Raw genomic sequence first — 15803 nt, 5'->3', positions numbered from 1 at the left:
GTCTCTCCCTCCGTCTCTGTACCTCCCTCTCTTTCTCTCTCTCAAAAATAAAATAAGCTTTTCTAAAAAGATAAATTAAAATAATAAAAATAAGAATTAAATATCAAGCAAATAAAAATGTCCCCCTGCTCAGTTTCCAACAGTGATAAGCTCTCCATCTTTCTAAGTTCACCCTTGTGGAGAATCCCTACTTCATTTTCCTTCCTGAGCCCCGCTTTGGAATCCCTAGTCTCTGAAATCTGTTTCCTTGAGGGCCTGCATCTTCTCCAGGGAAGAGTCTTCCATCTCCTGACCAAGTGGTAGAGTTGACAAGGAAGCAGGTAATTCTGGGTTCTGAATGCAGGGGACCAGCAAGGGCTGAAGGGCCCACATTCACCCTCAGGCTTCGACCTGCTTATCCCATCATCCACTTCATACTTTGTCCCCTCTTTTCCGCCACAACTGGTGAACCCCCCTTGGACTTTTTCCGGACCCCTTTCTCCAAGGAGCAACCTCTTCTCTCCTGGATGGCAGGGATGAGGGAAGGGAGCCAGGGCTTTCACCACTCAGACAGACTGTGACGGCTCTTCCTGGTTTCCACCCCCCACCTCTCCTGGCCACCTTATCCTGGTGCTTGTCCCCTGTGGACATCAGTGCGTTCAGGCTGCTGTAACAAACACCGCAGACTGAGCAGCTTGCCAGCGATGCAAATTTCTCACAGATCTTGGGAAAGCCAAGATCACGACACTGGCATTTTCTGTGTCCGGTGAGGTCCTTCTTCCTGGTTCACAGACAAGCATCTCCTTCCTGTGTCCTCATGTGGTGGAAGGGTGAGGGGTCTCTGTGGAGCCCCTGTTAGAAGGGCACGAATCCCGTTGGTGGGGGCTCCATCCTCATGACTGATCACCTCCCGCCTCTCAGTACTATCACACTGGAGGTTAAGTTTCCCCCTATGAGGGGAGCCTGGGAGACCCAGCTGGTTATGCGTCTGGCTTGTGGTTTCAACTCAGGTCATGATCTCATGGTGTGTGAGTTTGAGCCCCGAGTTGGGCTCTGTGCTGACGGTGCAGAGCCTTTTTGGGATTCTCTCTCTCTCTCTCTCCTCTCTCTGCCCCTCCTCCACTTGTGCTCTCTCAGTCTCTCTCCCTCAAAATAAATAAATAAACTTTAAAAAACAGATTCCACCCTATGAATTTGGAGGGGACATGCAGTCCGTAGCAGCAAGCTTCTGAGAGATCCGACTCACTGGTTATCCTTTCTGCGGGAACTTGGATTAGAACCTCCATCAGCTCCAGGGGCTGTTTTCCTCAGAAATCGTGCTCGCCCCACCTGCGTGGGAAAACGGTGTCTCTGCCAAGTTGGGTAGCCTTCCAGAAGCTCATTAAACCCTCTCACCCACCGCTGTCTACTGTCCTCTTTCCTTGGTCTTCACAGGTCAATTCTGTACTGCTTTTCAACAGAGTTGCATGAAGGAAAAGGGAGGAACACACATGGTTGGTCGGTTTTTAACCGGAACCCTCAACACGACCTTTTGGAGGTCTACTTTTTTCATAAACCAAACTACTCAGGTCCAATTTGTCTCTTTCTCTCAAAATGAAACCTTTGTCTATGTCAAGCTGTGGCTTTCACATGACGGCCTCTCCTCGGGACCCTCGTGCATGCGGTCTTCTCCCCCTTAATCTGCTGTCCTTACAGCAGCTGGAAGATGTACCAGACCGTCCTCCCTTCCCCCCGAACAGCAGTCCTCCACTGCTGCCGTTTCGTACCTACTGCTTCGGAAAGGAAGACTAGGGAGTACCACTGAAAAGTAGGCAAGACGTGCATTTCCACTGCTAGTACATGGTTTCTGCTAAGGAGAGTCACATTTCATAGGTTTGAACACAGTTGTAGCGGTGGGCCGGATGGCTCTTTCTAAAATAGAAGTTGAATAACTCATGACTTTATGTATTTTCCTCACTTCCAAAGTTTTAGGCGCGTTCATACCCACCTTTCATTTTTCTTCACCAACATCCCTGTTGAGGGGACAGTGGCACATAACTTGAGGCTTTTAACAAAACCTTCTTGGCCTCATTTACTCGGCAACCCCGGTTTCAGAATTGTCTCCAGATTCTTTGCAGTCATTTTCTTCAGACCCTCCCCCTTTTACTGCTCGAAAAGCTCAAATACGATTCATATGTGCAAAATTGATTTGTGTCTCTAATAAATTAGCTGCTGGGCTCGTATGGGAAATGCCCATGTTTAGTGTCTAGCACATCACGGCTGCCAGAGCACTGCTAACTGAATTGTAGCAGTGCAGTTTTAAAAGCGTTTATCTGCTGAGTTATTCAGGAGCTGAACTTACGGTTAGATTAGTCTTAGACTAGTCTGTACCTGTAATTAAATTAATTCGTCCATATCTGTTTACGTATAATCCGTCTGTAGATTATAATTTGAGGTCCCAGGTGTTGAACATTATTACTAAAATAACATTTTTCTCTCTAAGCCAAATATGTAAAAATACAGTTCAGGAAGCCAGCAGGAAAATCCAGACAGGGAGTCACTCAGCAAGAAAACTAGGGTGATGTCTTTAAAAAAATAAAAAAATCAGTATCAGGGGAAACAAAAAAGTGGAGAATTTGAGATTAAATATGATCATTGATTAGATTCTAGCTCAAACACAAATAGCGAAAAATAAGATTCTGGGGACGTGTGAGAAACTTTCATGGCCTGGGTATTAAGTTAGTTTTATGAGGTATGATATACATTATGGTCACAGAGGAGAACATCCTCGGGTTTAGGAGATGCTTATGGATACCGCTTACTTTGAAATGGTTCAGTTAAAATTTAAAAAAAGTCTACACGTACATGTGTAAGCGTGCATCCACACATGCATATATGTGTGTGTGAGCTTGAAACAAGGCATTAGCAGTTGTTCTAAGTGGTGGGTATGTGGGGGTTTGTTGTACTGTTTGTTTGGTTTTTTTCCTGCTTTTCTAAACTTTTCCACATCTTTTATTAATAAGAAGTGGAAAGACAAGCTCAGGGATGCTTTGAAAGAGTCCAGTCTCCCATTTTGTTTATTCCCTTAAAGGTCAACCCTAAGGATCTGGATTCCAAGTATGCATACATCCAGGTGACTCATGTGATTCCGTTCTTCGATGAAAAAGAATTACAAGAAAGGAAAACGGAATTTGAGAGATCTCATAACATTCGCCGCTTCATGTTTGAGATGCCCTTCACTCAGACTGGCAAAAGGCAGGGCGGGGTTGAGGAGCAGTGCAAACGGCGAACCATCTTGACAGGTATCGGTGCCCTGGCTTGCTTGCTTGCTTCCTTCCCTCCTCCCTCCCTCCTCCCTCTCCCTCCCTTCCTTCCTTCCTATTAATTTATTTTCAAGTTAATTAACATACAGTGTAGTCTTGGCTTCAAGAGTAGAACCTAGTGATCCACCTCTTATATATGACACCCAGTGCTCATCCCGACAAGTGCCCTCCTCAGTGCCTGTCACCCATTTACCCCACCCCCTCCAGCAAGACTCAGCTTGTTCTCTGTATTTAAGAGTCTCTTACAGTTTGTCTCCCTCTCTGTTTTTGTCTTATTTTTCCTTCCTGTCCCCTATATTCATCTGTTGAGTTTCTCAAGGTCCACATATGAATGAAATCATATGATAACCTTCTTTCTCTAACTGGCTTATTTCACTTAGCATGATACCTTCCAGAATCCCGTACGAGATACTAGCCTGGACACCGAGATAAAGACTTCTCCGGAAGGGTTCCAGAAGCTTCTAGAATGAAGGGCCCTTCGTGCTTAGTTAACTTTCCCCAAATAGCTATTTCAGTTGAACATTTATCGAATGCTTGCTTTTGAATGCCCTTGACATTTTTCTCTTTATCTGTTAGCATTTTCTTCTTCTGCTCGAAAAAAGTTCATACCCAAAGTCAAGTCACTGACCGTTTTTTAGAATCTGATGAAAACACTGGGCCCTTATCTCCTTGGAGTGCTTTTGCACACAATTTCAGGTGACTTACAGACTCCTTCTGAAACCCCTATGGACCCCTCTCCAGGCCCAGGACCTCAAAAGCGCCTGCACACAGTTCAGTGTCTCCCTCGCAGGAAGAGACCCCTTACACGTCTTTATCACACAGGTCTCGGCCTGAACCTGGTCAGGGATTTCAGGCTGAGTGAGTAAATGGGATATGAGACTGGATCCCTTGTGTCTCATCTCTGAGGGCGGCTGGCCAGCCTCAGCTTGAATACCTGTGCCACCAGGAACCTCACTGCCTTCAGAGGCTCTCCGTTTGGTTGTGACAGGAGCTATAATAGACTCTTTGACACTGGTTAGCCATTCATAACCCATTCTTAGAAATGTGTTTTTGCATCATTTCCCAGTTCCTGACAGCGTAGAATTATCTTGAAAGTGATTTTTACCTTCTCTGGGGGAACCTGACCCGTCCACTCTTGGGTTGGGGTCAGTAGTGTGACGAGGGTCACCTAAAATAGAACACTTTCTTGTGTTCTATTAAAAAACAAAAAATTTGGTGAGGAGGCCTGCTCAGAAAGCCCAGTGATAGCTTAGCAGAACCAGGAAGGTGTCCATTGCTCTGTCTAGAAGTCGATGTTGCCAGGCAATAATGTGGAACAGTGTGATGATGAGTGGAAGGGCCCCTGTTAAGATACCACATGTCACATGGGCTCTGCTCTCACCACTGAACGGGACACTTTCAGTGGGTGAGTCTGTATCTCAGTAAAGCTATTACCAAAGAAAGAATATGACTCATTGTAAAATAGCTCAGAACAGCATATTACAGAGAATTCTTTACCCTTCCTAGGAAGGAACTGAGATAAAGGTTAAAATAAAAAAAATTTAAAAAATTAAAAAAAAAACTGCTTTCTTAAAGAAAGAGCCCCTACTACTTTTAGAGTAATGATAGCACCTGAAATATAAGCAGATTGACCTCGAAAATGGTAGCCCGTGCCCCTAGGGAGAGGAGTTGTTTTTCTAAAGGACACAGGAGCAAATTCTTCTTAGACAAGATAACTACATTTCTAGGTGGAGTCACTTTGCCAACTTGGGGCATTTATCTCTTAAATCCATGCTTATCACACACGGCTCCTGGGCCTGCAGCATAAGCATCCCCGGGGAACTAAGGAGAAATCCAGACTTGTGGGCCCTGCCCAGCCCCACAGAATCAGAAACTCTGGGCGTGGGGCCCAGCTGATCGTGTTGAACAAGCCACCCGCCCACCCCGCCCCCGGGTGACTCTGGTGCGGCTCCACTTTGAGCACCGCGCTTAAAATAAACCTACTTCCCTGATGAGTCAGGGTCAGGATTCTTTATTACGATGATTCCGCTCAGGTAGCATTACTGATCATAAACAGCAACTACCATCATAAACAGGGTTTTCCTGGCCAGATTTCCCTCAGGGGCACAGGTTACCACTTTGTCACAAAAATATTGTTGATTAGCTGAAGAGCAGGAAGAAAGCTCCTTGCTTGCTGGAGCAGAGGCGGCCGGGCGTCACTGCTGCGGACAGAGGCAGCGTTCACACGGGCTGTTGGCGCAGCTGTGAGGACGGGAAAGCGTGGGCAGTACAGAGCCCAGGCCGGGGCCCTGCAGACCCAGGCCAGTGCTCGCCGTGTGATCTCGGGCAAGTCGCCTATCCTTTCTCTATGTCTTAGTTTCCCCATCTGTAAAATGGATAGACTTACCACTCTCCATCTTGTGTTAACATCATAAATTATACGCAGGAGGGGACAGAATGCACTTTATTTTGCTGGATCTTATCCACCATTGAGCCCCTTGCCTTTTGAGGTTGCTGATAAACCAAAGGGATTACACTGCAACAAAATACCCCGAAAGAGTTAACAGTTTTTGCCCTGAAAGATCCCAAAATATCAAAAGGATAATTATCGGGCAGCATCAAGATTAGAGAAAGGGCTGTAAAAATGCTACTAAAAAACACGTGAGCTCTCTATCAACTTAAAGGCATACAGGCTGGGATGGTCCAGACTTTGAACTTGAGAGTTTCCCCTATCTTATTAATCCTCAGGTTCTTCTTCATTGCTTTCCTTCACACCAGACCTTTGACCAGCCAGGTTGTGGGGGAGCCACGGCCCTCCCTGCCCTCTGAACCCGGCAGAGGCTCACTTCCCTGGATAGGTCACTCAGTTCGCTGCATTTGTGGGATCATTTGGAAAATCAGGAAAACCTCCAGACCCCTTCAGCGTACACTTCTGAGCCTGCCTCCCAACGTAACATCCCTCCTCTCTCCTGTCCTGGGATTCCCACCACGGAGCTCCTGCCCAGACTCCCACTCGGGGCAGAAATATTCTCCTGCTCTTCACCTTCTGTTCAGTCTCACCAGGCTATACAGGCACCGACGCCCCTCAGCCCCCTCTTCCTCACCTTCCTTCCTGAAACGCCGCACAGCACGAGGGCCGGCCATTTTGTAGTAATGGCCACTTTGCTCTTTGATTTAGCCATTCGGACACTAGCGCATTCATTAATTCCACAAAATGTATGGAGCACAGTGCTCCATCCTGGCTTAGTAACAAAACACACATGTCTACCTCAGGCAGTCTCCTTCCAGACTGTTCTAAAACACAATGGGTAAACATACCTGTGTTGGAAGGTGATATGTGTTCTGGACAAAAGCAAAAGGGGATCAGAAAGGTGGGATTGAGGGGAGAGGGTTGTAGTTTAAAATGGAGTAGCCCAAAGGGGCCTCACTGGAGGAAGTGACTCTTCAGACTTGAAGGAGGTGAGGGGTTAGGCCATGCAAACATCTGGAGGGAGAAGGAGCTGTCAGAGCAAAAGCCAGTGGGTGGGGGTGCTTGTGCCCAGCACATTCAGGGGACAGCCAGCAGGCCGGCGTGGCTGCAGCGGCAGGAGTCTGAGACCAGGGGGAAAGATGGGGCCAGCAGGGAGGGCAGGGGCCCCCAGCTCACATGGACCCGGTGGGCTCATGCACGGGCTCTGGGTTTTCTGGATCATCATACTCTCCCTTGCTTCTCTTAAGTCTCCAGTCACCGTCACAAGACTCAGGACTTCTACGCTGAATGAAATCCGTATAATCCACGTATACCTCACAGACACCCGCGGAATTAGCTTTTCTCTCTGAAATACTCAAATACTGTGATGACGCTACTCACCTGTGTTTTGACACAGCTGTTAGCCTCATGAAACGCGTCCACGGCCCTTCTTACATGTGGCCGTTCACTGGCACTCCGTAAAGCGCTTTCTGTCCAGACCCGGGTGCACCTCTGGCTCCAGGGCCAGAGATCAGCGAGGCCCAGGTCTCGTCAGGCTACCAAAGAGCGTGGATCAGGTTCAGAGAGGATGGATCCATCCCACTGCTGCCACTTCTGAACCGTCCACGAGGAATACAAAAGAAATAGGAGACACAGACCTTGGGTCTTAGGTCGATAAAACATTGAGGGACAAGAACAGGCCTGTCAGGGTGTAACTTGAGGCTGCAGCAGGCTGAACACCTCCTGCTCTGTCCAGACTTTGGGTGGCCCACCTGGACCATGTGCCGCATGGCGCTCACCTTGTTTTCTCATTGAGTCCTTTCTGAATATGCTCTCCCCAGCCACTTAAATAGCAATGATCCAACATAACACGCCCACCTTACTTTTGCTTGTTCAAAAATAAGCTTTTAAACATACAGGTTCATGTCTACTCATACATGTATATTAAATAAAGATATTACAGATATTTATATACCATGTAAAGCAAAAAGGTAAAAAATTAAAAGAGACCCAAACTAGAACTGGCTGTTTTTCTGTTCATTTTTAAACTCTTCAGTGTTGATACATTCAGATATCTTATTATGATAAGTGAAGACAGTACTGGTTGGCTTTTTTTGTAGGGGGAAAAAAGTGTAAGAAAATGTAAATATTCTTATGTCTGTTTTTTATTCACTTACGTTTCAAAATATCTTTATGATTAGTGTGACCTGAACAGCCTATGAATTTCTGGTTCATAAAATACTTGGGAAGATAGTCTCACTTGTTATTTTTCATTGATTTCTCTGGTTTGTGCAAACTCAAGCATGTGATTCAAAATCCCATAGAGAAGCAAATTTTCTCAAGGATACGTTTATGGAACTATTTTCCGGACTTAAAATCTGGTCTGTTGCTATCTCAAAACTGTCTACTGTTCTTTATATTTTCAAAGCCCTCTTATACCTACTAGTCTTTCAGATCTCACAGCTTCCAAAGAAGGTAAGGCATTATTGGTTGAGAGAATTGAGCAGGAAATGACAGTAATTTCTTCAAACATACACTTCTCACATTAAAGGTTAACAAGGACCCAAGTCTCTTGACTTTACATGATAGAACCCATCATTAAACATACACAGTGATCGAGGAAGACAGTGCTCTGATTCCATAAAACAGTGGCATATGACTAGCAAGCGTTGGGTTCCTTATCTGTAAAATGGGAATAATAAGTACTCCTACCTCAGCAGTAGTCAGGATGATGCAACTCTGGGTCTCCTTCCTCCGCAGCAATACACTGCTTCCCTTATGTGAAGAAGCGGATCCCCGTCATGTACCAGCACCACACGGACCTGAACCCCATCGAAGTCGCCATTGACGAGATGAGTAAGAAGGTGGCCGAGCTCCGGCAGCTGTGCTCCTCCACCGAAGTGGACATGATCAAACTGCAGCTCAAACTCCAAGGCAGCGTGAGCGTCCAGGTGAGCCAAGCCCTGGGTACAGCAGACCACAGGGTGACCGGCGCAGAGGTTCGTCTGGACCTTGGTAAATTTCAAGCCCAGCAAGGTCTGGTGTAGATCCGTTGTTCACCCCGTCATCCCAGTTACCTTCCATGCCTTTGCAGTGTCTGCTGATACCAGAGGGGAGCGGTAGACTGGGTCCCCAGCCAACGCCACCTGGAGGAGAGTCCACTGAGCTGTGTGCCAGGGGCAGGAGACAGCTGTCCATTCTAACCTGTTTGTTTTTAGTATTTGGGGAAATTCTAGGTACCTAACTGAAAACATCAAGACTCTTCTAAATATAAAGAAGTGTGAATTGCTGTAGGTTTTGTTATAAAACTATTGTTTTGTGGTTTCTATAAAAATTGTATCTGAAAAAGAACCTTAAGCTTCACTCCCTTAATGCTGTGTTTTGATTGACAGAAATTCCTTCATTTTACTGTAACTCAATTAATTTTCCTTAATCGGTAACATTTTTGTGCCCTCTTTAAGAACTTGGTTCTTAAATCTGTTTCAGAAATGTTCTCCTATGTTCTCTTCCTTTGTTTAGCATTCCTATATAGATCTGCAGTCCATCTGGAATCTAGTGTATGTGGTAGGGGTCAAGAGACACTTTTTCCATATAGCTATCCAAGTAACGTGCACCATTTAGGGGAAAGATCATTTTTTATCCAAGTAGTGATTACATATGTATGTTCAGTTGTGGAAATTCAATAAGCTATGACCTCGTGATATATGTACCTTTTTGTTTGTATATTAGTCTTCAAAATAATTGGTTTTTTAAAGGTATCTTACTTATGTGATTTCCTAGGAAATTGGTAAGTGTTAAATCACTTCCTTCCAGTGATTAGTCTGCTTCTTGCTTTAGTGATTTTTTAAGTATATATACGAAATTCTAACACATGTTTTACATACACACACACACACACACACACACATCCTTATACAGTTCTTTTCTTCAAAGAAAGTTACATTTGGGGCACCTGGATAGCTCATTCGGTTAGGCTTCCGACTTCAGCTCAGTCATGATCTCATGGTTTGTGAGTTCGGGCCCCACGTTGGGCTCTGCTGACAGCTCACAGCCTAGAGCCTGTTTCAGATTCTATGTCTCCCCCTCTCTCTGCTCCTCCCCTACACATACTGTCTCTCTCTCTCTCAAAAATAAATAAACATTAAAAAAAATTTTTTTAAAGGTTTCATTTATGAAAGTTGCATGTAGATACAATATGTAAGTTTTAGGATTTTTTTTGTTTGTTTTCTGGAATCAGTTCTTGTTACCTTTCTAATCAAATCCACACTGGATTGTTGTCTAACATTTTCTAAATGTCATTCATCACAAAAGTGCTTATTAGATGTTTCAACCTCTTCCCTCGTGCCCTGACTTATGTATCAAAAATAAGTTATCAAGTGAATATGATAAATATTCTAGCAACAGGAATGATTACATAATGGGTCCAGAGGTACACTTTTCTGCAGCTAAAAAAACGAAACCACTCATTAACATAGCCTGGGGACATCCAGCCTCTATCAGAATACCAGCAGAGAGGTGTGGGCACCAGTAAAGGGTGGGGCTGGACAGGTTGAGCTTTCTAAAGGGCAAAGTGTGCCCTTCCATTTGACAGTGACCTTAGAGTTTTATCAATACCCAATCATCTTTAAAAAGCAAAGATCATCATTCCATGATGATGAGGTGTTTTTTTTTTTGTTTGTTTTTTTAAGTTTATTTCTTCGAGAGAGACAGACACAGCATGAGCAGGGGAGGGGCAGAGAGAGAGGGAGAGAGACTCCCAAGCAGGCTCTGCACTACCAGCACAGAGCCTGATGCGGGGCTCGAACACACCAACCATGAGATCATGACCTGAGCTGAAACCATGACTCAGACATTTAACTGACAGCCACCCAGGTGACCCTCAGGAGATTTTTTTTTACATAAGTATGTGCCCACCAGGATAACAGTGTAGTTGTAGCCATAGGAAACTAACTTTACCATTTTATTTATCTATTTCTGTAATTCTTGCACCAAGAGCCTCCCTGGGGTTGCTCTTGTATAGGACAGAGCCATCAGGGCCACTGTGTGACTCTGTCCTCCAAGATCTGGCTACGTCAGTCCTTATGAAATCCTATCAACTTTCTTTGCATATCCTTAAAATTGAATATATTGGGTCATTTTGGGTCATTAGTTATTTGGGTCATGTCCGGGTCATTCACATAGCTCCCCACCCAACACCAGTGTCATCACACTGGTGATGATACCTGCAGTCATCACAGAAGGTTAACTAGTCGTTCCTGACTCGGAGGGCCCACCTCCCACCACTGTGGCTCTCTGTCTCCCCAGCTCTGGTGCGAATTCCCACACCTCAGCTCTCTTGCCGTTACCGCACAGGTCATGCCCACCGTGGATCTGAGCCACAGCCCAGCCCCTTCACCAACAGCGACAGACCCTCCCTACTTACTTACCTTCCAAGACAGCTAGACCTTCCAGGGTAAATGATGTGATAACCACATGACCAGTTTCTTTCTCATACCATCTCAGATCCCTGGGACTTTCTCCTTCCCACCCCGCATGTCTGACCCTCTTTTTCTCCACATTCCCACATACCCTGACTCTTCTTGGCTAATTGAGACATACAGGGTTCTGGTTCACTCACCCTGTTGCTAAATGCCCCTAATATTTGGTGTTCCATCACACCTCAGCTGGTTACTTCATTTGAAGATGGCAAATCGGTTTGCCCTAGCTGTCAACAGAGCTCAAAGAGGTGAACAGTTGGTTTTTAAAAATTGGCCAATATACTGTATTCTTTAGTTGTTCACTGAACTCACCAGATGGACCTTGGGTCAGTGTAGAGTAGCACAGGTACCAGTGGGAAGACCTGGGCTCTGACCTCAGGTGTTTTGCTTATTGGCTGTTCAACCTTGAACAGGTCCTTCACTTTTCCAAACTTTGCTTCTTCCTTCATAAAATGGGCCATCGTCTCAAGGGCCCTGATGATGTCTGAGGTGATAAAATCAAATGACATACAACAGTGTAAGGTTTGTTCGTGGTTTCCTCTTCCAGGTTGTCAGTTCCTGAAAGGCAGGGGTCATGACTAGTTCGAACAGCATAGTTAGCACATGCCAACCGAAACCAAATCAATGAGAACGGCCATTTGTATAATAACGTAATTTAAAATCTTTGTTCTTGACCTAGGTCAATGCAGGTCCACTGGCATACGCCCGAGCTTTCTTAGATGACACAAACACAAAAAGATACCCTGACAACAAAGTGAAGTTGCTTAAAGAAGTTTTCAGGTAAAGTACGCAGGAAATGTCTCTTTCTCTTCAAGCATCGGTCATTTCTGTGCTCATTCAAGAAAGAGATGCTACCAGTTGGACTCACTCTTTGTCCTCGACGTACCTTTATTTCCCTCTCTCAACCATTTCAGGCAATTTGTGGAAGCTTGTGGTCAAGCCTTAGCAGTAAATGAGCGGCTGATCAAAGAGGACCAGCTTGAGTACCAGGAAGAAATGAAGGCCAACTACAGGGAGATGGCCAAAGAGCTTTCCGAGATCATGCACGAGCAGGTAGGCGCCACGCTGGGCTCTTGTCATTGTTAGCGAGCACACATTAGTTGGGTTCTCACATGCACCCTGGGATGGCCTAAACCTTCTGATGTCCTTCCAGAACTTTGGTATCTGAGGAGTAATGTAGGATGCTACACGCTGCTACTCCCTGAATGCAGGTTACTTGGGGACCGGCTAACAACTAGCCCCACCTGTTACCATCCAGCACAACCAGAGGTGTGTTTGCATCACTCTTAGAGGTGGTCAAGGTCCACAGCTCTGTCCCTCCCCACCCTAATCTAGCTCAAGGCAAAACAAAACTCACATAAAAAAGAAACACCTATCTTGTTCCTAGAAATCTTTTTATTCACCCAATCCTTTGAAAGACCAAGACTTGCCAGCCTAGTTTAAAGAATTTTGTGTTACATTAAATGTCTTTCACCACTTAAAAAAACGGGGTTGTTCAGGTTTTGACTGTTCACAGCTGACCGGGGTGGCCCCGTGGATTCTTTGTGGCAGCTTCTCTACTCCTTGTTATTTCAGGCATCTTTCTGGTTACACTGCCCCATCACTTTCCTGTGTGAGCTCCTTTCACTAGGGTCCCATATGTGGGCCCAGTAGTCAGAGGGGGCAGCTACCCAGGCAACTAAGTGCACGTCAAAGAGCAGCTTCCAGAGTATTAGTTTTGTCGAGGTCCATTCTCCATCAACCATAGTGACTTCTTCCGAGTCGCGGCACCAGTCTTCACAGTTAATATGAGCGCCTCCATCGCACAGAACTTTTTCGACTCCCTACACGGTTGTCGTTCAGTCTCGCAAATGAAGCCAGGACCACCTGTATCAGTTAACATTATCGTGTGACGATCTAGTTAGGAAATTTCTGTTGCAGGAAACTAACGGAAATGAAATGTCTGAGCTTTAACTTGCCTCTTTTTTTTTTTCCTTCCTCCTCCATGCTAACACATCCAGATGGGATGGTAATGTCATTTTTTAATTTTCTTTTTCTGAACCTCAATAAACTGCTTCACGTAAAGTTATGACTGAGTTTGAACAACTGCAGACGTTGGCATAGAGACAGTGTGTGTGCAAAGGGAGGCACCCTTCTTCTGGGCATTTAGAAAAGTAGAAAAAGAACTATGAAAGAAATAAATGTGTGAATAAGTAAGCAGAAAGAGATGGTCTCATGGAAATAAGTTTTTGGAGAAAGCTCAAGGTCTTTTCAATGGAGCCTACAGATTGCTGTGTAACAGAGTTTGATCAGTGGGTGTCAGCATTTGGCACGAGAAGAGATGAAAGTAGGAAAAGAATATGGACTGATAATGTTAGAATAAGCTTCCATATCATATGGACGTTTCACGCAGTGCCATACTCTAAGCTGCACCTTGAACTTTCCATTATCTCAACAACTGTGAAGATTAAACTCTTTTGAATCCTTAAGCAGAAATGGTTGTGACCTGGAGCATACTTGCTTTTGGTTTTCTCAGGGGAGCCTCTCTAACTGTGTATGTTCCCCTCAATTTCCACCTGACAGTAGGTCAAGTCTCACCCCTAGAATTCTACCCTGCATTACCAAGTGTGAAGAGAGACCTGTTCAGGGTCATGGGGGTAGTTGCTTTCTCTTTCCCAGGATGGAAATCTGTTAAGACCCTGAGAAAAGGAGCCAAGAGAGAAACAGAGATGCTCGGGATTCATTTTAAAAGACTTGTCCAAGGGACAGGGCTCAGTCGTGTCCCTGGCAAGTATGTATAAGATAGACTTCACCGCCTTATAATCTGGTGAGTCTAGAAGGCTCCAGTCAGTACGTTATAAAGGAAGCAAAACCCATTGTTCTTGACTTTCTCCTTGTAATCCTGATCTGAAAAAGGCCATTTTCTAGATGAGCTGACACAAGCCCTCTGCAAACCACCAGAGCCGAGTTCTCTGATACCATCATTCAGAGTAACAGTGACCATTGGATGATAAACTGTGTTACATGAAACGCGCCATTTTGAGAAATGTCATTAGGGGCATTACACTTGAGTAATGTTGTGTTTCTGTGCCTCAAGATTTGCCCGCTGGAGGAGAAGACGAGCGTTTTACCGAATTCCCTTCACATCTTCAATGCCATCAGCGGGACTCCAACGAGCACCCTGGTCCATGGGATGACCAGCTCGTCCTCAGTTGTGTGATATTGCCTCACAGGCCGCACGTGGGGACTTGCTTTGTCATTTGCAAACTCAGGATGATTTCCAAAGCTAATCACTGGGCTCGTGCAAGACATGGGGAGGACCGAGCACAAGAGGAAGAAGTGAAGGGGAATGGGACAGAAAGGAAGTGAAGAACTGTTATTTCATAACCGATTTTCTAGAGGAGTTGTAAGAGGGTACACATATTTTTTTAAATCTTGCTGGCAATATTCGAACTTTTCATCGTGTCTTAACAGGGGTGTGTGGTGAACTCTCTTAAGCTGGAATGAGATTTTATTCTTCCTTACAGATTAGTATTAAAATAAATGGCCTAGAGAAAACACGTATTCCAGAATGTACATAGCAGGGACAGCAGCACTGAAATAAATGGAGGCTGGGGTAACCTCCGCCTCTAGGCTAAGCTTGAAAATATTTTTTTTTTCCTGTGGCACATTCAGGTTGAATACAAGAACTATTTTTGTGACTAGTTTTTGATGATCTAAGGGAACTGATCATTGTAACTTTTGTACCAGTGAGCCAGAAGGTTTAGTGCTTTTATACTCATATACTTGCATCTAAAACATAGGAAAGCTTAAGAAACTATGTGAGCCTAAAACTAGTCAAGCAGTTTAGAACCAAAGGCCTCTATTAATAAACAAAACTATGCTAAAAAGTTTAAAAGTAGTACAGAATATTGTTATGTACATATGAGTTTGTTAATACAGTCTCCGCACTCTGTACATACATGGATTACATTTCTACATTTTTTTAATACTCCTCACATCCGCTTCCGCATTAAGTTCCATTGTGACAAATTTGTGCCGTTCTTAGTATATGCAATACACTTGACTTTACTGTTTTATCCTTGTACATAAAAAAAGTGCAATATGGAGGTGTATACAGTCTTTGCTGTGTTAGGTTTATAAACTGTTTTAAAAATTTCGTCCTTTTGCCAAAGTGGTGGAGTATGTAATTGGTAAATCATAAATCCTGTGGTGAATAGTGGTGTAATTTAAAGCTTTCACCATGTTATATTTTCTTTTGAGACATTAATTTAGTAATTTTATATTTGGGAAAATAAAGGTTTTTAATTTTATTTAACTAGGATCTCTGCCCTGCTGTAATTAAACATTCTGTACCACATCCGTATTAAACATAACATTGCTGATTTTTTCGTAGTGAATGTTGGGTATTTATTGTTTGACATTCCCGAGAGGGCCAGGCTGTTGGAACACTTGGCGGTGAAATAACATGGCGTCTGAAATTTGCTTTATGATAGTTGAGAAAAAGAAAGGGGGTGGGTGGACGAAAACAGGATGGACAAACAGTAGTTATTGAAGCTCAGGTTGGGTACACAGAAACGCTGTACCATTTTGTCTGCCCCCACGAGTGTCTCCGTGATAACAGACCTCAAGAAGCGG

General features: G+C 44.5%; 1 protein-coding gene across 10 annotated transcripts in view; it reads left to right on the top strand.

The window, feature by feature from the left end:
* DOCK9 (dedicator of cytokinesis 9) overlaps positions 1-15560 on the top strand; it is a 180204-nt gene extending 164644 nt beyond the window's left edge. For all 10 annotated transcript variants that reach the window (XM_077753879.1, XM_077753883.1, XM_077753877.1 and 7 more), the window contains 5 exons: positions 3050-3260; positions 8470-8660; positions 11866-11966; positions 12101-12239; positions 14263-15560. In XM_077753879.1, coding sequence (XP_077610005.1) covers positions 3050-3260; positions 8470-8660; positions 11866-11966; positions 12101-12239; positions 14263-14385 — 765 coding nt within the window. In that variant the 3' untranslated portion in view covers positions 14386-15560. The remainder of the gene's footprint in view (positions 1-3049; positions 3261-8469; positions 8661-11865; positions 11967-12100; positions 12240-14262) is intronic.
* The last annotated feature ends 243 nt before the right edge of the window (positions 15561-15803 follow it).

The sequence above is a fragment of the Crocuta crocuta genome, unplaced genomic scaffold (genome assembly GCF_008692635.1).
Source record: "Crocuta crocuta isolate KB4526 unplaced genomic scaffold, BGI_CrCroc_1.0 scaffold31, whole genome shotgun sequence".
Classification (NCBI taxonomy): domain Eukaryota; kingdom Metazoa; phylum Chordata; class Mammalia; order Carnivora; family Hyaenidae; genus Crocuta; species Crocuta crocuta.
Note: the sequence above shows the minus strand (reverse complement) of the source record. Positions and strands in the feature narration are given on the sequence as shown.